Raw genomic sequence first — 24,458 nt, 5'->3', positions numbered from 1 at the left:
GGCTTCTTTTATGTTCAAGTTGAGAGTGTCTCTTTAAGGGTTTATGGTATGGCACAGCCCAGGGTTTGCTTGGTATGACTTTTCCTAAACTATTATTTTCTTTTGCTGGGAGACTCAGCAACCAAAAGTGCAGCTTTTTCTTCTTCACAGCTGTTGCTCCCATACTGCTAAATATTTCCCCTCCAGCTTTTGCCCTTGCCTCGTTCACGGGATGTAAATGATGCAGGAATTTCTGCTGCTCTGCTTCAGTTTAGCAGAGTGATAATCTCTGGCAAATGATGGCAATCTGTCTTTCATTAAAAAGAGGGTTTTGCACTTCTGTTTAGCACAGGGAATTTTTTGAATTGTCCTCCTAAGGAAGGATTTCACCCCCACTTTTGCCTTGAGGGAAAGCCCTTGCTGCCTCGAATATATCTGCTAGATCCATGGGAACGCTGCTGCTGTTGAGTGACTCCCACCAAAGACAGCAGCAGGGCGACTTTCATGTCTTAAATCCTTACTTCAGGTAATTGCTGCGAGATAAATTGAGCAAATAGATGGATAAAGAGATGCTTCTCCCATAAAAACGCAAGACAATTCTTTGCTTAGACAAAAAAAGTGTGCTTAAGTTCCGTGGGAAAACAAGTGCCACTGCTGGAAAAAAATAAAATAAGATGTAAGTTGCTTTTTTCACCAGAGCAGAACTATCCTATTTCTGGCCATCAAATATGATGCCGAAATCAGTTACTGCTTAAACAAACTGTAAGGGCTAAACAGAAACACAAAAGACAGGTATTTCTCAAACGCTTGAAAAAAGTTAAATGTTCAAATTCAGGACTTTAGTCAGTCCAGATTAGACCACACTCTTATTCAGAAAAACACACATACTCAGAATATTATTAATATAATACATCCAGTATGCAATACTATAAATCTGTCTATATAGAGGGACTTACACATGCACACAACATGAGGAGAATATATAACAAGTAAAATGGAGATTTGAATGCAGATGCTTTGCTGTTCACTCTTTGACAGTCACTTTTACTGAACTGGAGGAATTTCCTCCCTGCGAAAATCCCCAATTTTAACAAAAAGGAGAGAGAGAGAGAGAACTGCATTCACTATAAATGGGTGAGAGTAGATATTTGGAAAAAAATCACGGCCACTGCACAGCCTCTGCTTAAACACGGTGATATGATGACTGGATTGCTCAGCTGCTTGCTGAGTTTGGCCCTAAATAGGTATCTAAGGACTTATTTAAAGAGAGAAAGGGAAGATTTAAAATAAGTTTTGAAAAGCGTAAAAAGTAAAAAATAAGTTTAGCTGTTTGAGCTTAGTCAAAATCTTATAGGGGAGAGAAAAATTGATAGATTCGCACTTTCAAATGTGCTGTATATAAGTGGCTCAATCACTGATTCCTTACCAAACTGGGAAGCCCTCCGAGGCAGCAGCGTCAGCTGGGAATTCTGTGACTTTTAACCAAATGAGGAACGTGAAGAGGAAGAAATAACAGAACTCTGCAGATGTGGCCTTCTCCTTTTAGATTGCTCTCTGCATCCACAGATGAGAAATCACTGCTCTCCGTTCCCTTACTTATGTTTAAGATACGCAAAATGTACAGGTATCTCTCTCAGCATCCTAGGCAGAGGAAGGGGAACTGCATGTCAGGGATTTTCTGATATAGTTCACAAAATATACCTTTATAAAATGAAGATTTAATCTATGATTCATTGTGCTCTGAACCAATGCAAGACCTCTGTTCTGCTTCACAGATTTGTTATTTCTTCATTCTTCACTTTGGGTTTTCCCTATACTGTGAATTCTGAGTTCCTGTCCCAGTATCATCAGGGGTCACTTTGAATTTGGTATTAAATGATGCCAAACTCACCCCTCAAGTAGAATAATGATGGATTCTAGTTGAAGTCTCTATTCCCCTCACCACATAGGCAGCAGGGAAGAGCAAGGGGCATTTCACCTCCGTGCTCAACACAGCAAATTATGTTTCACCTAATGAAGTGCACATCTCAGTATGTATGTGGGAATAAATGTTATCCAACCGCAGTGTAAATGGCTGGTGGAAATGCTGCATTATTAAAGGGAGGTGACTAACCAGCAACACCTTCGAAGCATTACTCTTTGTACAACTGCAGTTTGTCCCAAAGCCCTCATCATGGATTGGCGCTCTGCAGTAATGTTAATGCAAACAAAACCAACAAGAGAGCTGATCCAAAGAGCCACTAGTGTAAGTAAGTATGTGTAATATCTTAATTGCTAACAGTGAATCGTCTCGCACTCCACAAATAAAGGGAGATGAGCATCCTGATTTGCAGGAGAAAACGTGATTAATGTCATGACTGAGACTCAAAATAATATTATGAATCTGGAGTAAAGCAAAAGAGAAATGGAAAATAGGGGGGAAAAAACAGTCTAAAAAAGCCACACTTGTATTTTTCAGGAAAAAGAAAGCAAATTAGCTAGCATAAAATTCACTGATGACTATGGTAAGAATATTTTTCTTCCCACGTATCTACACAACAAGCATCGCTGTGTTGCAGTGAATAGCAACTGTCTGAGATGTAGCCATGTAGATCCCAGCTCAGGATCGCCAAGCGTTTTCATGAATAATCAGCGAGCATCTCAATTTTCATAAGTAAAATGATGAAGGGTCGATTCATGAACAAATACACAGCTATTGTCATAAGAAATCATTATCGTATTCATAATTCTTCATTTAGACCACGAGGCTCTTGCCAGGCTGCACAAAGGAACAGCATTTCCAAGAAATTCTGCTGCTGCGCAAAAATCCCGTCTTCCTCCCCCCTCTGTTCTCAGCCCCAGCAAAGACACAGAAATGCACACAATCACAAGTAGAAATTGGGAGCAGAAGGAGAGACTGAGTTTTCTGGAGTAGCCGATTACCGTAAGTAAACTTTAATTACTTCCTTAACGATATGAAATGCGCAACGCATAATTTAATTAGCAATTAGAAAATGCCTCTAGGTATACCTATATAATAAGAAACTACACCCATTGCTATAATGGCTGACATGCTCCGTAGGTCACATAAAAACACTTCTATTTATGGATTATTTAAATATGAATAATATAAGGAACAGAAAGCTCTGATTTTTACACACAAAGGAAATCAATATTATGCAAGAAATACAACTGCATAATTGCATAGACGTAAAAAAAAAAAAATCCACACACAACTTCTATTGACTATAAAAAGGCTGAAGCTCTGAATAAAAGTGGCAAGTAGGATTTAAATTTTTTTTCAAAAAAGAAAAGAAAACTTCTATGGAGTTCATTGTAAGTGAGAATATTTCATTTAAATATTTCTCCTGCAATTTCTGATTTCTTTTACATCAAAACATGGAGGACAAAAACCATGGTAAGAAACCTTGATGGTTGGTTTCCAAAAGCTTCTCTATGAGAGGTTTTCCCTTCTTATTTCAGGGCCCTCACATATCTGTGCCATACAAAATGATTATGCATTTGTCTGGTACAACGTACTGCTTTCATAAACCCTATAACCCTATTCACTATAACAGTATTTTGCATCTCGAGGAGACATGCCATTCATTATTTTGGGGGGAAAACAACATGATGCATCCCAGATGCAGGGGTAAGCCTGAAAATAGTCTCTCAATTCTCCCCACACCACAGCCAGCCATTGGGTTAGGAAACAAAACACTGAACACTTCCTTCTTCCTCTGACCTTTCCTGTCTTGTTTCTCTTGTTCCTTCCCAAAAGAGATCCCCTTTTGTACCTAGTTTTCTACTCCTTTGCCCCTTTTACATCCTCTCTCCCCGTTTTCATAACCATTTCATCCCCACCAGTGTCATGCAAAGGGGAACTTCAGCGTCAGAACGGAGCTACTGCAGCAGTTGCCCAATGACATTCTTTGTCCCACAGCACAAAAGGAAAGAGGCAGCAAATATCCCAAACATTTTCTATTCCCTTTTGGGGCTGAACTGCTTTTTTTGATTGATATTTAAAGAATCAATTATTCCCACATTACTCTGAGTAAATGATGCTCAGCACCTTAATATTATTTGAGCAATCCATCTTGAAACACTCTTAATAAACAGCTACCCTACAATCAGATCTTTCATTCCAAGGAGCAAGAGGGGAGTTTTTCCTCAACCTTCATTATACGACCCTATTTTCACAAGAGCTATCAATTATTGACCATTCCTGTAACAGCACACCACTGGCAATCTTCATGGCCACCCTCCCTTCTCTCACCCCCAGCACAATTTCCTGAGTCCTGCAGTAACCAGAATTGCTCTGCACAGAAAAACCAGAGAGGGCTGCAAGGGCAAAGCTGGATTTGCAGCGCAGGGACCTGCACAACAGCACCCTAACATTATGGCTGCGTGCAGATAATGGCAGTAAGGAGTGGGGCTGCCACACCAACAGACTTTGCTGGAGCTGTCAGATGGTAAATGAAGACTTTTTGTGCTTGCTCCAAGGAGCCTGGCACAGGAAACACCCAAATCCTACAATAATAGATCTTCTGTTTATCTTCTAAATTCTGAAGTGAAATAAAAACCATTAGGCACCACAGCCATGTGCTGCACTCGACATTTTTCCAGACTTTCTACATCCTTCAGGCATAAGAAACAAAAGGACAACTTCTCAGTTTAAAAAAGCAGCCTTGTCGCCTTGTATGGAGCACTGCAGCGTTGCTTTACACAGCTCAAAAGCAGGAGTGCTCAGACACAACACTTTTCCTACTACCGTACATTTGCAGAAGAGCTGAAGACTAAAGGAAAGCACGGTCCTTTCGTAGCATAAAAATGGTCATCCTGGTGTTACCCTCATAGTCATGATTATTTATTCCTACAGACAGACCCAGCGCTCCAGTAGACCAAAAGAAGCCCAGGAAACACAACGACTGCAGTTCTGACAGCCTCAGCGTGAGCATTGCACAGCAAAGAGCAGGAAGCAAGAAAGGGTCTGATTTGTGCAATTCACATCTCTGCAAAAAGAGATGTCAACTGAAGTTTAGGATTGGATTTAGGATTGCCCATCCCGGCTATTGAAAGGCATTGTGCTACAAGTTAGGGCAGCGGCAGAATCCATATAATTTCAGGTCTGAAGTCTGCTTTTTAGAAAGCTGGTAGGAGTGTTTCCATCGAGGTCTGAGTCCTCGTGAATACTCAGCAGGTCTCCTCCTTCTGCCTTTTCATCCCAGTAAAAAAAAAAAGTGCTTGAAGTGCAATAAAACTGCCTTTACCTCTCGCTAGTGCAAAGTGCATCTACGGCGCTGAGACAACTTCTTCTCTGAAAGCAGAATAGAACAGTAACACCTATGCACAATGAATCATTTCACTTAAAGAATCATCTGAGCGGGACTGAGGGAAGTCAAAGCGAAAAAAGCCCATCTCTAAATCTCTCCATCTCTTCTCAAGGTCCTTTCTTCCTCAGCAAATTCAAACCTACAGAACTTTCAAAGTTTCCCTTCCCTCTTTGTACGGTACACCATATATTGCTAAATATTACCGTATATCCCTTTGGAATTATTATCTGCCCAGAAGCATCCACACGGTCAGTCAGCACTTTCAATACCTTGATTAGGAATGCTGCTGTGTCTTCTTAAGAAGTTTTCTATGCTCTCCGCTCTCATTTAAAACAAAGGCCCTCTGATGTCTTCAGTTCTCCTGTCAGTTTGGGGGCAGGTTTTTTGATCTGACCACTCTTTATTTTCCAAAGTTCCAAAAAGTAGACACTTGGTTTTGTTAATTCAACGGTCATGGGAAAAGCATTCACACCAGCCAAGAGCACACCCAGCCATCAGAGGAAGTCGCAGCACCTTAAGTCATTCATAATTGCTCCGTATGCGCTCAGCAAGTATTATTCAAACAACTTTTGCCGTGCTGATTTCTATCTATCTACTGATTGTTATGATTGTTTGTGTTATGATTGTTTGTGTACAGCCATTAACGTGATCTTCTGAAACTGTAAATCGGTTTGTCAATAATTTCTTCCCAAATTCCTTTTCCAAGAATCATACACACATGTGGACATCACCAAAAATGTCCGTTCAACAATATTCGATGATTTCCTGTGCTCCCTCACAAAGGAAGAGCACTTGAGAACAAGCGGGTGCGGATACTCCATAGTGAAACTATCCCTTGTGACAGGTTTTTGTTTGGTGTTTTTGTTTTGTTTCGTTTTAAATACAATGAATTGACAAAGAGAACATGTCTTTGGAGAGATGAAAAATTAGGTATGTTGGATTTGGGAAATCACTTCATAAGAAGAAGAAAAATTAACAGGTAGGTTCTTTTAAAAGCTCAAATACTTGATTTCATCATTATGAAAATCAAAATCTCTCTCTTTTTTTAAATTTAATAGACATTTCAAAATTAATTTTAAAAATATTTTTAAATTAATTTAGACAGCAGGTCTCGGAAATAATTTTTAAAATGGTTGTGTGATTCAAAAACAAGAAGCATTCCGATGACACAAAAGTAAGTATTTTTTAAAGGTTGGCCAAAACCGAAGTTTTCCCACTTCTAAATTAAATTAATAAAAAAGAATTAATAAAGAAAAAAGAGAAAAAGTAAAAAAGAATGAGAAAAAGGGGGAAAAAAAGAGCAGATGAGAAAGGAGCTTCAATTCAACCAAAGCTCCTCAACATCTTCCCTTTTTTGGGTCAGCCTCCCCACGAAAGATCTCCCACTGATTTGGGTGCAGGCAGGAGATCCCCCCAGCCCGGACTCCCCTCTTGCTGTGAGTGCTGACTTGGAGCGTCACACCCCCCATGCACACCCAATGCGATGTTGCACTCACACACACACAGCAAACAAGGAGCAACTCTTTGTCACTCCTTTTCAAACGGGAATATTTTTTGCAACAAATGCTTTTGTCGCTCCTCGTATTCATTTACTAATTCGTTGCTGTGTGATCGTGCAGAATGCGCAATTAAAGGATGCCAATGGCGTGAATGTCGTAGCTGGAACTTGAACGGGCGCTGTGTTTCCTATCAGTATTAAAATTTCTTAACCGGTTTCCAAAGTGATTTTCATTACCAGAACACCCCTTTATTTGTCCTTAGCCCTCCTCAACGGAGCATGCGACGGGATAGACAACAGGTGCCCAGCAAGCAGAAAGGACGGGGTGGTAACCTGCTTTAAATGGTGATGGAGCGAAGAATTAAGCGATGATGGAGCAATCGTTTTGATGGGGGAAGGAAAAAAAGAAAAAGAAAAAAAAAAAAAAAAAGGAAAAAAGGAAAATGAAAATAAAAGAAAGAGAGGAGAGAAAAAAGAAAAGAAAAGGAAGAAGAAGAAGAGAGGAAGAAAAGAAAAAAGGAAAAAAATTTCAGCGTCGCCTCTCGGGACCCCGCTCCGCAGCGCCCAGCGCCGCTCCTGCCGAGGGCGAACATCGGACGCACAGATCCCGGTCCGCCGCCCGCCGCGTTCCAGAGGGTCGGGACTCGCCATTCCTCACCAATGCCCGGGGAGGCGTCGGGGAGCAGGGAGCTGGCACCGAGTCTTGCAGTTCCCTCAGCGGGCACAGCCCCTCCGGGCATCTCTATCGATCTCTGGAACGTGGTCAGTGTTAGAAAACTGAAGCTTTTTCCACTAAGCCTTGCTTTACGTCAGCAGTGCAAACTACAGATCTCAGTGTGAGCACTCAGGGTGACTGAAACCGCATGTGAACAGATTTTGCTTACAGCAGGGACTGATGTAACTGCCCTACAAGCTGCTTGCAATGCACCCGGGAATGTTCCGAATGCTCCCAGACTGATTTTAGTGCGTTTTTTGAACTATTGTAAGCTGTAATCTAGAACAGAACACTATATATGTGTGTGTGTATATATATGCATACGTATGAACAACATAACACAGTTCTTCGAAGCTTGAAACCACGAAAGTGGAAGCAGAGCCATACGGGAGGTGAGCTGGAGGGACGCCGATCTCCGACCAGAGGTGACCAAAGCGGTACTGCCATGCTGTGAAACGATGCAAACGCTCTTTCCTGCACTCTAGGAAGACATTTTTCGACTTTTCCATCTGAAAGAAAGCATCCGTTTCCTAGGAGGCAGATAGGGCTGAAGGGAGACGCTGCTGCCCGAGGAGGGGCCGATACTCGATACAGGCGCTCGGTCCCGAACGGGAGGAGGGAGCGGTGATGGATGGTGCGGAAGGAATCACAGACCTGTGCCGGTCCCACACTTCTTGTTAAAGACAAGAAATGTCGATTGATCTAACAGCTTTCCACGCGGATGGAACTAAACTTCATTAAAAAAAAAAAAATAGCGACGATTTAAAATACATTAAAAGGAGGACATGGGTTAATGCCTTTTGTCTTGCTTCGCATCCGTAACGCACCGCGGGCTCCGCACCTCCTCGGGGCAGGCGGGACAGCACCGCTCAGCCCCGCGCACCCCGCGCACCCCGCGCAGAGCTCACTCCGGCTCCGGGATTCCGACCCCGCCGTGGTCGCAGCCCGAGCCCCCGGGCTTCGCATCGCCGCGCGTGGGATGCATGGGGTCGGGATGGGGTGAGATGCTGCGGGGGTGGCCTCGATGTCCCCCGTTCGAGAGGGTGCAGCAGGTGGGAGGGAGGAACTTCTGCAGCCCCGCTCAGAAGTGAGATGGAAAACTCGGTGCCAGAGCGGGGGGTTCTGCCAAGCACAAAGCCGACGGTTCCTCGACACACAGCTCGTGGCGGCGGAGCGCTGGTCGGCTGCCCGGCCCCAATAAGACGCGAAGGCCGCCGCGCTCCGCTTCTACCCCACACAGGCAGAGGGCAAAAAACCCTTCGGAGCCCCACGTCCACACCGCTCCGACAACAGTCGGAGCGAGAACCGGAGTCACCTCCTGGGCACGGCCAGAAACGGAGATGCACCAGGATGAGCAGCCAGAAACAGATGTGTACGTCGAAACAAACAAACAAAAATAAAATGAATCGAATTCCTCGTGCTTTGAGAAAGCGTTCTCCCCTGCAGCGGGGGAGGGAACTCCGGTCTCTCAGCGATGCGGCCCCCAGGCTGGGTGCGCGCCCCTGGACGTGCCGCGCTCTGCTCTCATATTGATCAATACCGCTTCGGGCAGCGCACCGGGCTGAAAGTAACTGACAACGCTACGTCTTCGCTGATGGGCAAAAATCACACCCTCGAAAATGTGGGGTTCGGGGGAGCTGGTTTGTTGGTTGGTTGGGTTGATTGTAATCGAGGTGTTCTTTTATTTGTTTATTTTTTACTCGAGATGAGGCTGCAGTGGAGGAATTCGCTTAGGAACACGCTGACGCCTTTCTATCTGCGTGGACGACACGGGCACCGAAACGCACGGAACTGCTCATTTCCTACCGCACTCCTTCGCTTTGCCCCTGGAGCTCCTGCGGGTCCGCCCGTGTGAAGCGGCCGCGTTTCGGAAGGGAAACCCCGAACTCCCATTGGAACTTTCCCCAAAGCCGGCTGTCGGCTGTTCGCCGGGCCGAAATCCCCCCTCGGTCGGGAGTGAATCAGAGACACGGCGTCGCCCAGGCCCCACGACGCGCAGCGGGGGCTCTCGGCTCCGCGTGGGGTTGGGGCAGCGCTAAAAGAGCCGCCGCCTCCCACGGTCCCGCATCGCCCCACGCGCGGCTCCTCCCGGCGCGACGCGGAGGCCGTGGGAATCTCTCGAGGTTCCCCAGGCAAAACGCGTTCCCCAGCGCTGCGGCACGGAGGAACAATCTCGTTTTTCTCACGGTACTCGCGCGCGGAGACCGAAAGGAAATTCACGATGGACGCAGAAAAAGAGACATTCCCAGAGAGGGGCGGCGAGGAAGAGGACGGAACCTTCCTCTCCCTCCCTCGGGCGACACTCCGTTCCCTGGGGCGGACGAAATGCGGCGCGGCGAAGCCCCGAGGGCTCGGAGTGAATTTTTGCGAAAAGTTCGATAAATCGGGGCCCGTTCGCTCTCTGCTGCGCCGAATCGATGCGCGTTTTTGCAGCGTTCAGTTCGATGTTCGGGGCCCGCACCAATACGCCTCCGGCACAAGCGCTATACCCGCGCTATTTCCTACGCCATTCAAAGCAGCGATTTGGAATCGGGAAGGTTTGGGACGCTATAAAAGTTCCCTCCTCCAATTTTTGGTATATCGCCAGAGATTTGGCGACGTTTAAACGCTTGAGGTGTAAAGTTTGTTCTTAATGGGACCTTATAAAGCCGGAATGTGGGGGCCATTACGCGGCCGCGAACCAATTTCCACCCGGCAGCAGAAGTGCGCTGCGCGGGATTTGGTTTTAATGAAGTGAGCGCGCAAATTGCAGCCCGGACTTCGTTTAAAGTCTATCAGCCTTCCCGAAATGGTTTCCCGAACTGTTCTTGATTTCCTTCGCTTTATGAAAAACACCACAGCGGCTCGCCGGGCCCCGGACGCTTTGCAGCCGTTCTCTGCAGTCGCCCACCCGGTGCGCAGGAGTGTTGAGGTTTTTATTTATTTATTTATTTTTTTTCCCGAATTCGTGGAGAAAAGGCCAAATTAAACTTCTAGACAAACACAAATACATTGTATAGACGCCGGAAATTAGTGAGAAACGGCACTAAGAAAGACCAATGAGCGCACCTTCTCTGCCTTGGCAAAGCAGGTTTTTGTCTCTTCCTTTCCGTATTTGTTATTTTGAAAGAGGAATACCCCAAAGCCGTGATTTCTCTCCTCTTTTTTTTTTTTTTTTTTTTTTTTTTTTTTCCTTCTATTTTCCTCTGTTCTCGCTGTTCGTTGCTGCCGGGCAGCCGCTACACTCCGTCTCTCCGAGACGGTGCCGGTAGCACCGCGCAACGGGCGCGCAACGGCGGGGACTGCGCAGCGTCGGGCCTCGCTCCCTCCGGAAACACCCGGCAGGGTTTTTACTACAAACTTCTTTCAGTTAATCGTTTGGTGATCTGTTGCTTTTTTTTTTTTTCTCTTTACGTTTCTCTAAGATTTTTCACGACGGCCTTTCGGCGGCTGACACAGTAAAATCGCCAAATGCATATATTTTGCAATATATACAGTACAATACGTAAATTGCAATATATACCGTGCAATATATGTATATTGCTGTAGGTGTATGTATACGTTACAAAAGGATTCAAGCGCGGTGGAGCGGCCTGAGAGCGGGAGGGGAAGCTCCTATCCTTTCTCCTACGTGGTGGCAGCAGACATCCTTTGGCCTTCTCTCCCCCAGCACCCCAATACTGAAGGAAGAATAATTACCGAGAGCGACCTCGCTCCGAAACCGAACCCCTCCGGGGCAGCGACGTGGCCCCGTCCCGTTCGGCGGCGCTCAGAGCCGACGCGCACCCACCCGCGGCTCCGCGGCTGCGTTGGAGGACCGGAGAGATGTGGCCTTGGGGGAGAGGGACAAGAGGAGCCTGGAGCCGAGGGAGCGCTCCGGGCTACCGTCTGCCTTTCAAATAAAATAGGACGTGCAATAATAGTAGCGTATAATAATAGTAGTGTATCATAACCATCGTAACAATCATAATAGCGTAGAATAATAAGTGTGGTAAATAATCGTGGTAATATTAATGGTAATAATAATCGATTACAAGAAACGGGAGCGGAGTCCCGTGCTCTCCGTCCCCAAGCACCACTCAGTCCCTTTTCCCCCATCCCGCCGCCCCCCGCTCCCTCCCTGCCCCTGCGGGTCCCGAGCTGGGCACGGCGCTGCTCCGGGGCTCTCCTCCTGTGCCCGGCACCCCGCTCGGTGCCCATGGGGCAGACTCAGCTGTGACGCGATTTTTGTGCACCCCAACCCCCCGCGGTGGTGGGGGACCCGGGCGATGCGGCGTGCGTGTCCCACCGCGATCAGCACAGAGCACAGAGTCGGGAGGGAGAGAGGGAAGGAGGAAGCGGGAGACACTCGGAATCCGAGAGAGATTTAGGACCGGGAGGGAAAGCGGGAAAGAGCTGCGGAAAAGTCACTGTAAATCGAAAATACTAAGAAGAGAAATAACACAAATCCGAGAAATCTCCTCACAACGCCTCTCCCCCACCTCCCTTCCCTCCCCGACCCCCCCCCTGCCCCAGCTCGGGAGTTTCCCGCAGCGGCTGCCGGAGAGCGGAGCGACACTGACCGGGGTTGAGGTCCAGGCATTGCGTCGGGTCCTCGCCGTCGCCCAGCTGGCCATTGGGGCTGAGGCTTTCCATGGACAAATCCAGCCCCTTGTCCTCCCAGTCCCGCAGTTTCCTCTTTTTATTCGTCCCAATCAAGGCTTCGACAGAGAATGCGTGCGCCCGGGAGCTGAGGGCCACCGCCGACCTCCGCCTCTCGCTCATCTTCCCCCCGGCCCGGCCCTGGGCGGACGGCCCCGCGGCTCCAGCACCAGCGGCACAGCCCCGTCCTACATGGGGCTGCGGTGCTCCGCGGGCAGAGCGGGAGCTGTGCTCTGCTCACAGGGGCCGCGGGCCGGGTTTCATCTTTTTTTTTTTTTTTTTTTTTTTTTTTGCCTTCTCCCCTTTCCCTCTGTCTCTCTCTGATTGATCCAAACTTCTGGGATTTTTTTTTTTTTTTTTTTTTTTTTTTTTTTTCTCCGAGAGTTAGGCAGGCTGCGTGCGCCTGTCAAGAGGGGGAAAAAAAAAAAATAGTGAAAATATATATATCGTTGACCAATGGGAAAGAGGGATCGGGAGAGACCCAAAAGCTGTGGACCAATGGGAAAGGAAGGAGAGCCGGACTTCGGAACGAGGAATTTTGGCCGTCCACGGCCCCCGAGCACCGGGCGGGGAGTTAACCCTTCGCGGAGCGCCGCGCTCTGAGTGAGGGGAGGTATCGGCTGTTGCACTCCTGCTCCGTGCTGCCCACGGGCTCGGGAACGAAGCCCCCGAAAATTAAAAAATAAACCACGTGAAGTGCTCGAAAAAGGCCTTAAAATCTGGGGGTGCCGGACCGGAGGGTGCTTCTCAATCGTCATTCACGCTCTGTGTCGTGGGGTCGGCAGTGGGGTTGGCGGCAGGAATTTCTCGCTATGTTTTGAAGCGAAATTTACAACGTTTTTATTTTAATTTTATTACTCTACTATATCCTACCCTATCCTATCCTATGCTATCCTATTCTATTTTTGTTATTTAATGTAATTTTGGCTTATAGTATTTTACTTTTATTATTTTTTTCTGTCATTTTAGACATTGAGCGAACGAACCCTCCAGGCACAGCTCCGGGAAGCGGTAGAGATGGCATCGACCCCTCTGCCTGCTCTGCCCCAAACCCTTCGAACTCGCAGGGAAAAGGGAAATCGGGGCCGAATTCCGAGAGGGGGAGGCAGCTCTATGATCGGAGCGCGGGGATCCGTGCGATAGAGCGAAACCCCGTCTGGGGAAGACGTAGAGGGAGTTACATCGCTTCCGAGGATGGAGGGGAGGCTCGGGATAAACAATAAATAATTCTGTATGATGAGTTGGGCTTAGTGTGGATGGAGCCTCTTAGGGCGGTGGATTGCGGGGAGAGGTGTTTGGGATCGGAGGCTGCGGAGCGCCGTGGGGACGAGCGGTGGGGACGGCTGGCGACACTGCCGCGGTGACGCGTTTAGGGGTACGCGGAACACCTCGGACACCTCTGCCCGACCTGAAGCGGGGTCCTCCGGGGTTCGAGTGGGGGAAGGGGGATTCGGGCAGAAAGGCGAGAAAGGAACGATTTCTTCGGGAAACGCCGGCAAAGCGGAGTGCCGCTATCTAGGCCGAGGAGCGGGTTTTGTGCGGCCCCGCCGCCCGCCCCGCACCCCCCGCCGCTCCTTTCCCCTCCCCTCCCCTCTGGGGCATCGCCTCTGACGGGTCGCGCCTGGCCGGGGCTGCCCCAGTCCGCGGGGAGGGAGGTCGCGTCCCGGATCCCGGGGGAGAGAGGGAATGTGGGGGGAGAACAGGGAGTGCAGTGCGCTCGGAGGGAGCGCTCGCAGGGGGCCGCGGCGCAGCGCCGGCACCGGGGCCGGGACAGAGTGAGGGCCGCGCAGAACACCGCCGGCCCCGGGGCCGTGGAGAGGGGCTGTGGGCCCAACCAGAACCCTCTCCCTCATTTCCGAGAGGAGACGAAGAGCGAAGAGGGCTTCTAAAGGAGCTGGAAGGGAGAGTTTAGAAAGAGAGCCCAAGAAAACAGAGAATTGTTTATAGCGTTTTAGCAGGAGGAAATAGTGTTGGAAAGGCAGAGCGACTGCAACGAAATTTGGGGGGCGATGCATAAACACCGAGATAGATCTTCCCGGGTTTCAGCGCGGTTTTGCTCATCTAGCGTTTCCAGCACCCCGACCCCTTCTCGGTCTTTGGCCGAGGGACAGAGCCCCGCACCGCACTGGGAGAGCCGGGAGCGAGGGCAGCGCCCAGCACAGCTCCCACCCTGTCCGACCCCGGGTGTGTGTGGGGGGGGGGGGGGGGGGGCAGCCCCTCCACCGGCCCTTCGGCCTCAACCTCCATTAAATCCAGGAAACCGCTCGCTGGAATCGAGCGGCGAGAGAAGGGGTCGCAGGGCCAGGCCCGGAGATGCAGAAAGAAATCATTCACTCCCGCTCCTTCCCGTTGCCTGAAAATATTTGTTTGTGGATGGGAATGTTTGCAAAGGAGAGAAACGGGGGGTGGCGGCAGCGGCGGAGTGCTGCACAGATGTGGTGCTCGAGGGACTGAGAGCAGCCTGCAACGCTGCTGCGCGATGGGTATGGCACCGAGGGTCCCGCAGTCGCATCGCGCACGGGGAGTTCTTCTTTTTTTTTGTTTTGTTTTCCCCGTTTGTAATTGAAAACAATGCTAAAACGAGCGTGGGCTGAGGGCTGCACGATAACGGGAGCACTGCTTTTTAGTCCATCGATCGCCTTCATAGCGCAGCGGAGCAGCCGAGGCGATGCCCTCGGAAGAGGTTTTGGGGCGCTTCGAGCCACGAGCGGGGCTGCGGCTGCGAGCAAAGCAAGGCAGCGGTCTGTTTTATGGTCCGCACAAACGGTATCGCTGCATATGATGAACTAATTCCTAATTACGTCCCTACTGTGGCGCCCATTCGTTGCCCATTTCCGCTCCCCCGCTCTTTTCGGGCTCAGAGAAGCGAAGAGCCGCACAACGTTTACGGTCCGGGTGTTTTTAAATGGGCTTTGTTTGTGCTTTACGGAATGAAGCTCTCAATGAGTGTTTAAACAAACACCATGCCACTCTCCTAAGCCTTCCAGATGTTTGCAATAAAATGTCAGGTTTTGCCTTTGGGACTCGAAATAAAATTTAACTACCTTCACCCTGTAATTATTCTCTTAGCTCTCCCTTCATAAATTTATCTGCTTTCTATCAGGATAGAAAAAAATCCGATTATAAACTCGGACCATAAAACAGCCATCGCTTTCCCTCCATTTTACCAGGACCTCTCCTCTCTCGTTGCTTTCCTGCTTTCGGCGGGTTTCCCGGGCACAAAGCAGCAAAATGTCCCGTCTCCCAATAGTGATCCCGTGCCTTAGCCCGTCTACAGAGCCCCGGCACCGTGTCGGGAGCTGGGGCTGTCCCCATGCTGTAGGTAACGATGATGAACCCTTCGGAGCAGGCGGGTCCCTCTCCCAAACAAACGCTTGCAGAGACCTCTGACTTTTGGCTGCTACCTTAAAACAATGAAGGCAGAGCTAAGAGCCCTACATCGGGTATTGACCAAAAGTCCGAACGTCCCGGAGAGCTAAGCGATGTTTTTCTCCCTTTCTTTCTCATTTTTTTCGTTTTCAGCCCTATTTCGTTCTGCGGAGCTTCCGCAGCGTTCAGTTTTTGCTTCCCCGATGACCCCTCCATCCCCTTCTCCCTGCGCTCCGCCGGAGTCTCAGACCCCGCACACACCGGTGGTGGCTGCCGCCCCACTCTTTTATGATTATCATCGTATTCCCTCACACTTTGCAGACGTACCTCCCGTCCCGAGCAGGTGAGTTCTCGGGCCGTGAGAGGCCCGAGGCCGGGCGGGAGCCTCCCGAAAGGGCTTCGGAAGAGCCCTTGGATCGGGACGAGGGGAGCGCTCGGCCCAGCACCGGCGCCCGCTTCGTGCGGCCCCATCGGCCCCTGTGAGGAGGGGAAGGGGAAGAAGCGGCAGCCCTCGGGGGTCTCCAGGTGTCCTCCAACCTCCTGCCCCTGTCCCCTGTTCGCAGGTGGACTCAGAGGCTGTGTTGGCGAGGGGACTAAAAGAGATCTTAGAACGGCTCCTGGTGTTCGTTTGGTCTTTTTTTTTTTTTTTTAATTATTATTTTCTTCCTATTTATTAGGATTTCGGGTGTTTCGAGGTGTTCTGAAGATTTATTTTCTGTCCGAACCGGACAGAGCTGTGCCGCTCCCCCTCGTCCCCACGCCCCGCCCGCCACAGTCCCCAATCACCGCGGATCCCGCACACAGCGGCTCCCGCACGGCCCCGCCGCACACAACGGCCCTTTGTTGCACCGGGGTTCGGTGCTCAGGGCGGAAAGCCGAGCTGTGCCGCGTTCACTGTGTGCACAGACTAAAAAAAATAAATACGGGGCATTTTTTTAATTATTTTTCTTCGAGGCGCAGCTCTTTGAACCTGCGCGCTCCTCCGCCTCTCTCACGACGTGTTACACTGTAAACGATCCCGTTTAGCGCCGATCCTAAAACTCAGCAGACTTTAATGGCATCATTCAGGGAGCGGGGGCTGAAGGATGCCATCACTCCACTCCCGAGTTCAGGCGTTTCCCCACAAGGCCACCAAAGAGGGAGAGCCGCCTCGGCCTCCTCGCGGCCCCGGCGGCTCCGCACGGTGCGGATCTCAGCCATCTCACGCTGTCGCGGACTCGGCTCCGGGTTCCAGAGCTCGGCCACGGAGGCCGCCCCTCACGGCCGCCTCGGGCCACAGCCCGGAGTTCACCCACGTGTGTTGCAATGCGTGCCGCGATTATTGCTTTGAGCGAATTCCACGAACCAGAAAGCTGCAGGGTTCGGGCTGTGCCGGGGCCATTTGTTTGCAGTGACCCTCGCAGAGCGGTTTTAATTTCCGATTGTTTTTGATTTTTATATTCGAGGAGCGGAACGGGAGTGGACCTCGTTGCCACCTCGGTTCGGCCTTCCTACGGCCGCATAGCAACCGGGGAACACCATGCCGGGATCCCCTGGCTTTGCCTCGGTGCGAGGCGGCTTTTGGCCGGGTCCCTCGGCGTTACGAATGTATACGCCGCAGTGATGCTCTGAGCGGGTTTCTCTTCTCGCCCGCATCCTGAAGCCACCGCGACCTCGGGACCCCGCAGCGCGTGCGGCCCCGTGAGGTGGGAGAGCCGGACGGGTGGGGGCACACGGCGGGCAAAGGGATTTCGTGAGGAGTTGTGGCAGCCCCGGAGGGGGAACTAGGTGCGACCGTGAGGGTTCTCCACGCAGTGGGGACCGTGTGGGATGCGGACTGCCGAACGGATACTGCGACGAGTATTCTAGAGCCGCCGGGCAGTCGGACTCTGTGCCTCGCAGTCAGAAGCACCGCCGAAGAATTGGGGTTTCGTCCTTGCAGACGTGCCGCCGATCCTACCCCCCCTCCCCGCCCTCCCTCCCCGCTGCTCTCTGTGATCCCGCCCTGCTGCGTTCTCTCGCCCTACTCTGCTGTGGTTTTCCCTCTCGCCTTTCAGGATTACACAAATCCCTCTGTCCCGCTCCCTCTCCTCTCCTCTCCTCTCCTCTCCTCTCCTCTCCTCTCCTCTCCTCTCCTCTCCTCTCCTCTCCTCTCCTCTCCTCTCCTCTCCACCTCCCCCACTCCCTCCAAAGGCCTCGGAGGAATGTTGGCTGAACCTCCCCAGCCACTGCCATCTTTTCCCTACGATGGCAAAATCGACGTCGTTTGCGGACTTGCCCAACACAAACATCGCATTAAGGAGTATTTCGAGGCACTTAATTGTCGCCCTGCAACCCTTTGATGTGGTCTATAGGCACCAGTGGTTGATTTCACCCTACGACATTCCGTTGTCCGCATCCTGTACATCGCGTTGCCCCCACACCCTGCTCTCGCTTTGTAAAAACTCCATCTACTCCTGCACGGCCGCAGCATAACTCCCGCGGCGGCTCCATTCCGCACCGCTCGGCCGCCTCCAGCGGCACCGGGCCGCCTCTACGCTGCACACGGAGATTTCTTCGCTCGCAGCTCCACACCGAGGCTGCGAGAGGGGACACCCGTGTCACCGTGTCCCCACAGGGCAGCGGCATGGCACTGAGCTCCTCGCGGTCCAGAAGGCGGGTGGAGCTCTGCGGGTCCGTCCCCAACCGCGCAGCTCTAGAGATGCGCAAGTTCCGAGCATCCCGAACGCAGCTCCCCGGGGAGGAGCTGGGAACATCCCCACAGGAATATGATGGATGGGGGGGTGGGGGAGAGCTGCAACGACTGACCCAAAGCGATACTGCAGAGATGGATAGGAAAACCGAGAGGAAGACCAGAGGGAAAATCCTCCGAGCCCACACGCGAGGCTGGAGGCGCGCATCGTGCTGGGCACAGCGTTTTCGGCTTTGGAACAGCGGTGCACACTGTCCCTGGGGGCCTCTCCCAGCTCCTTCGCGTTTCATTTCCCTCCTTATGAATAGGGCAGCTCCGAGCCTATCCTCGAGAGGGAAAGTGACCGAGAAGTCCCCAGCCCCTCCCAGGGATCTTTCCCTGACCGCGAAGGACCTGGGTAGCGCAGGAGACGGTCACAAGGATGGGCATGTACTGGAGACATCGAGAGGCCGGGTCCTGGAGCTGCAATGCCATCCCAGCCCGGCATGCGCGCCCCTCACCGCGGCATCGCGCTTCGCGGGTGGGCGCGGGGCAAGGATCGACCCCGCACGCTCTGTGAGCCGTGAGCACTGGCAGGGACATTGCCCCGGTGAACAAACGCGGATGTTACGCTGGCCCCGAGCAGATGTTCCCGCATCCACTGCCCGCCCAGTCCCAGCTATCTCGGCACTCCCTGCCCGCCAACTGCCCCCCCTTTCCCCCCCAAGGTGACCTCATCCCCTGCATGGTTGCCATTACTCGTCGAGTTACCCAACCAGTTAAAAAAAAAAAAAATTAAAAAATATAAATTGCTGGTTTGGAAGATCAAAGTGAAGATTTGTGGTGCATCTGGAGACTGGAGAAAAAAACGGAGCGGCAGCAGTTTCACGACTTCAAAGTGCTTTTAACAATGATTTTTTTTTTCCCTTCCTCTCCTCCCCGATCTCTCAAGCATCAGATAAAGACAATGGGCCCCGGGGCGGCTTTCCAAGAGGATAACCTGCCCGAGGGTCGCACGGACCGCGGGCAGCCGGGAAGCACCTTGCGTAGCTCTCTTCTTCCTACCCCTTGGAGACCATAGGAAAGCCGAATTCTGCTCGCCCCAGAACGGTGTCTGCGAGCCGTGTTATAGCAGGGCAGGGCAAAGACGAAGTCTTTTTTCTTTTACGGAGGCTGCTAAAAGCTCGCACACGCCCCGTGTAATGCAACGGCCGTAACCCAAGAACCTCTGGGGAAGGAGGTTTTTCCAGCAGGGAGGTTTTCTCCAGCGGGCGCCCCCGGCAAGGAGGACGGAGTTGAAGACAGCGGGAAATGTTCCCTCCTTTGGTTGCTCGAGGGACCTCGAGATGAATGGTCCGAAACAAAGCTGGGAAAATGGGGAAGGGAAGATGAGAAAACAGCGAGCTGCTTACTGCTGCTCTGCTCCTCGTCCCGTTCGCCCCTTCGGGCGGACCGTCGGGGACCAAGGAGAGCGAACCCAGGAGTTGCAGCGGCCTCGACCCCGCGCTGCTGACCCAACTTCTGCCCTGCCCTCGGCCCTTTGCCCCCATGGAGCCACAGAGCCGAGCCTTTGGGACAGGAGCAGGAGGGGAGAAACCCCTCCGGAGTGGGCTGCCCACGAGGAGGAAAAGGCGACGAGTGTCGGGAGGGGAAATCTTCTGATAAAAGCTTTTAGGGTTCATGGCAAAGCTGGAGAAGGGATCCACCGGAGGCCGCCTAGCAGCACTCGCGGCGCTCCTGTCGCTGCTGTCAGACGCGGAGCTGCCTCGGCCTTACGTGCCGACCCCGCAGAAGGCCCGACCCGCCCCTAGCAGCGGGGCACGGACGGGTCACGGCCCGCTCTGCTCCCTCTGCGACCTGCTTTTATCGCGTCTCCGTCTCCTCGGCTTTCCGCTTGTTTTTTTTTTCCTTCCCCTTTTCAGTCGTTAAGCGCGCGGCTCGGTCTAGCCGCTGTTAAGGTTTATTCCCCTTCGCTACAGCACAGACTGCACGGCTGCCCGTCTCCTCTCCAGGTTTCAGGTTCCAGGACCGCAGGACCCTCCCGAAGGCCGCTCCCGTTTCACCCCAGCACCGCAGCGCAACGCCGCGCTGCCCGAGCCGGGCGCGGTGACGCTGCGCTCCCGTCCCGCAGTTCCGCAATAGGGCACAGAGAACAGCCTGGAGCGAACCTTCGGGCGGGACGCTCTGCTCCATCCTCCCCCGGTTTTGCGGCTCTCCCCCCCCGCAGAAGACCTTTATCTTAGCACAGTGCCGTTTCCCCGAAAGCGTCTGCTTACAGGCAAGACCGGGCCGGGTGTGTCAGCTCTCCACCTCTCGCCGTAACGCAAGGGAACACTCGTTCCCGTTTGCAACAGAACAGTGAAAGGGGAAACACCGGTGGCAACACGAACCACTGCCGAGCTCAACTCATGTTTATTCCCGAAGGAAAGCATCTGCAGCGCGGTGACCCATTCATTCACGTGCCCTACAAGGACTGGAGGTGATCTCCTCCCGCACCGCACACTCACGCACCTCCCGGTTACGCTGCGTGGCGGCTCGGGGGCTTTATCCGCTCCATGTCCACGTGTACGCATATAAACACAAATACATTTCCCTCAAAAAAGCCCTTTCCGACTGCCGCGATCAAATTTGATTTGAGGGCCTCAGCAGCTCGGGAGGGAGACGGCTCTTTGGATGCGCCGTTTCACAAACGAGAACTAGTAGTGAGGGGGAAAAAAGACAACAAAATAAAATGCTAAAGAGGCAAAGGGTGTACCTGAGCATTCACCGGCTGAATGTAGGTTTCCTCTCCCAGAAAGCCCAACCCGAAGGACAGACAGACGGACACACAGACAGAGAGACGGAGGGAGTCACAGTGATTTTGCAAGCGAGAAAACGCGTTTAAGCTCAGCCCGGAGAGGGGTGGCACAGTGCAGGGGGTGCAGTTCGCTCGGATTTGTTTATTTGGACGGAAGCACTCCGCACGTTCGTCGGGGTTGCTTCGTACCAGCTCTTGTCCTTCCAGCGGTAATGCTGCTGCTGGGAGTCTGCGGGTAAAGCCCCACCACCCGGACTGGAGGCTCGGCCGCGGCTCCGGAGCCACCCGTACTCACCCCTGTGTCGCGCTCGCGGGGACGACGGGGACAGCGCTGCGGGGCCGCTCCGCACAGCGCCCGGTGGGGAGGGCGGCCCGAGCGCACCGCACACGGAGAGCTCTCCCACGCGATACACCCACGGGGAGACACGAGGGTGTGAAGGGGCCGAGCTCTGCTCCTGCCGGGGCAGCAACGGCGGGGACACCGTCGCTCCTTTTGGGGACGCTCCCAGTGCGGGTTTAGGGTGCCTTCCCTTTTTATTCATTTCTACTTATTAATCAGTTAGTAGCGTGTTCGTTTTTATCATTTATTTACCCGTCCACCTATCTATTTATTTGCTTATTTGTGTTCACGTGGGGACTTAACTCTAATTCTTGGTCTGTTCACTACAGCCGTCCGTTGCTCAGTGCTTTGCCTGCTTTCTCTGAGAGCAACGAATCAATCCCAAAGATGGTACTGTTTCCTCGGAGTCCTCTTTAAAACGTATTTCCCCGAGATTTTATTTAATCCCTCCGCCCAAACAGATCTCCCAAACTGCCCTACAAACCCTACAATGTGGAAGGAGTCAAATTCTTATGAATACGCCTTTCCCAACTCGCAAGAATTAGGGGAGAAAAAACTAAACCATATGTGTACAACGCCACATTCCGTATGCACTATGAGATAAAGAGCTTTGCGGCATTGGTTCCATGGAAGTCATTAAAAAGAAAGCCCAGAGAGATTATATCTGCGTATGCGAGGCAAGGGCTCGTTTAGAACAATTATTTCGGGCACAGCAACACTTCAACGCCGAAAATAAAAGAATAAAAGGCAGAGAGGGCATGGATGGCGGTGACGGGCTTTGGGGGTTCCGCTTCTCGAAGCGTGCCATCTCGCTAATTGTTTTCTGCGTTCTTTTTCTCCCCTATATTGGTTTTCGTCTGCGAGCGCTTGGCAATTCTCGGCTTTATTCCTCACCGCGGTACAACCTGTCCGCCTAAGCCGGAGCGGGACGGAGGCAGTCGGAGCACCGCTCTCCACCGCCGTGAAGGTCCCGATGGAGGCTCAGAGGCCGCTGCCCACCAGCGAGTGGGGCCCGGAGGGCTCCAGAGCAGCTTTTAAGGCCGAGAGCAGAAGGGCTGTCCGAAACCTGTAGCTTCGCTTTGGTTTCAAAGGAACATACATTGGTTAGCTCTGTTTCAGCACAGCTTTTTGCACGACTTTTAGCTGTTCAGCCATGAACGAATAGAGCCGAGGGGATGCTTGTCAGAGCCCGTCCTGCAGCAGGAGTAGATGCTGCTTCATCTACTCACACACCCATGGTGCTGTCGCTCGCTATCAGGGTCAGGTGTATTTGGCCCCATTGGTCCTATTGCATACCCTGTCTCTAACACGGAATAACACAAGCTTCTCCCTTTCCCCCTAAGTCAGGTAGGCGATGATTCGGGCCGCCTATTTGTCTTTTTTGGGAAGCAGGAGGACTTAATCAATAACCCTCGATGGGCAGAAATGACCGTGTCTGAGCAATCCCCTTCCGGCCACTAAAATCCTCCCCATTCCCCGACTTGCTTTACGGAAAGTGCTGGGGAATAGTGCTCGGGAGGGGATGGATCCAGGGGGCCGGTCCCGGCGGTGAGGCTGAATTACGGGTAGGGGCTGCTCCGTTTTCTGCTCATTAGGATGCCGGCACCTCGGGCTCTCATACGCGTACGCCAGCATCCTTCCGGAGGGATGCAGGGAGCAGACGTGGACTCGCAAAGGCGAAGCGCGACTTGGGTACCGGGCCGTCCTCTTTTCGCTCTCGGCGCCTGACAGGGCTTCTAAGCGCTTAGGGATGGTTGAGCGCCAGGGGCGCGGGGACATCGCCCTTGAGCAGCGCCGGGACCAGGAGCCGACGGGAGAACCGGAGCTGCCCTCCACCGCCTCGGTCCGAGAGCGCCCCGAGCCCCGCGGCCGCCCCCTGCCGCCCTGCGAAGCGGTGCCGGCCGAGCGCTGCTCTCGCTCTCGGGTTTGGGACTTGCGGCAGCAGCAGCCTGGCAGATATCCACCGACAGAGCGAAAGCGTTCCTCAAATCTAAAATTAAAAAAAAAAAAAAAAAAAAAAAAAAAAAAAAAAAAAAAAAATCCCCAAATCCAACCCCAAGCTGTTTACTATTCAGGAAATTTGGTAATTATTTTTTCCCTCCCTGTAGTGGCATTACCCTTCTTTTGATATTAGATCCTCGCTAGAGGCCCTCACTTTCGGGCTGCAGACAGGAGACAAAGATTAAGGAGCAGCAGCAAAGGTTGTAGTGTAAGTTGCTTTGGGGATGTTTTCAGGCTTTCTTTTTTTTTTTTTTTTTTTTTTTGACAGAATCATAAGTATCGTGCTGGAGTAGGATAGCCTGCAGGTTTCCATGAAGCAGACAACTTTGATGCTTTCGTTGGATGCATTATTTATTACTTGGGATTGAACTATCTGCCCTCCAGCACTCTCTCTGTGTTCATCCATGCCACTAGCATTGCTAACCGTGCATCTCAGGAAGAAGTGCTGTAGCTCAAAGCCAAGTCCGTCTTCAGCTGGAACTCTCAGAATGCTCAGCAAACATTAGTTTAGCCTTCCTGTAGCTCTGCTAGGAAGGCTTGTATGCCTTATTTTACAGCAAAGAAAAACGGAGGCAAAGCAAGCTAAACAATTTGCTCAAGGGCATCAAAGAAACAGAAGGTAAAACACAGTTTCAGATTTTGTTTGCTCACAGAGAGCAGAACTCTTTCTGTAGAAATAATTCTAAAGGAGCTGAATACCAACAAAGATCCAGTCATGTTGAAAATGACAGACTGCTATACACATTTGGTTGTTTTCTATGAAACCGTAGAAAAACATTCAACAAAGTTGATAGAAAATTCTCTCTAGCTATTTTAATTTTCAGCTGCTGATATTCAGCTGCAGATACAGTATACATTTTCTTAAGCTGAGGAGAGCTAAGACAACTCCCCCAAACCTTCCAGTATCCATTAAATCTTCTCAGGCCACCCAGTGATCTCTCCTGACAACACACTCATCATCCACTAAAGCATCCTCATAAACCACAAAGGTGACATTCACACTTCAACTCATCCATCTCCTCAAAGCCAAAGTAGAGAGTAGAGTGAAGCCCTACGAAGGGTTTTGCTGGCTGAAAGATGTGAAAAAGTGGAGTTTCTACTCCAAGGGAACCTACCAGCATGTGGTATGGGTGAGCAAGATGGATTAAAAGAGCTCTGATGCTCAGCACTTCAATTT

General features: G+C 51.5%; 1 protein-coding gene across 1 annotated transcript in view; it reads right to left on the bottom strand.

The window, feature by feature from the left end:
• TBX15 (T-box transcription factor 15) overlaps positions 1-12,390 on the bottom strand; it is an 87,538-nt gene extending 75,148 nt beyond the window's left edge. Inside the window, exon 1 of the mRNA XM_031613137.2 lies at positions 12,046-12,390. Within this exon, the coding sequence (XP_031468997.1) occupies positions 12,046-12,247 (202 nt within the window). The 5' untranslated portion in view covers positions 12,248-12,390. The remainder of the gene's footprint in view (positions 1-12,045) is intronic.
• Between the last annotated feature and the right edge of the window lie 12,068 nt (positions 12,391-24,458).

This window comes from Phasianus colchicus, chromosome 1 (genome assembly GCF_987193195.1).
Source record: "Phasianus colchicus chromosome 1, bPhaCol1.hap1.1, whole genome shotgun sequence".
Taxonomy (NCBI): Eukaryota; Metazoa; Chordata; class Aves; order Galliformes; family Phasianidae; genus Phasianus; species Phasianus colchicus.
The sequence above is the reverse complement of the archived record's forward strand: the minus strand, read 5'-3'. Positions and strand labels throughout refer to the sequence as shown.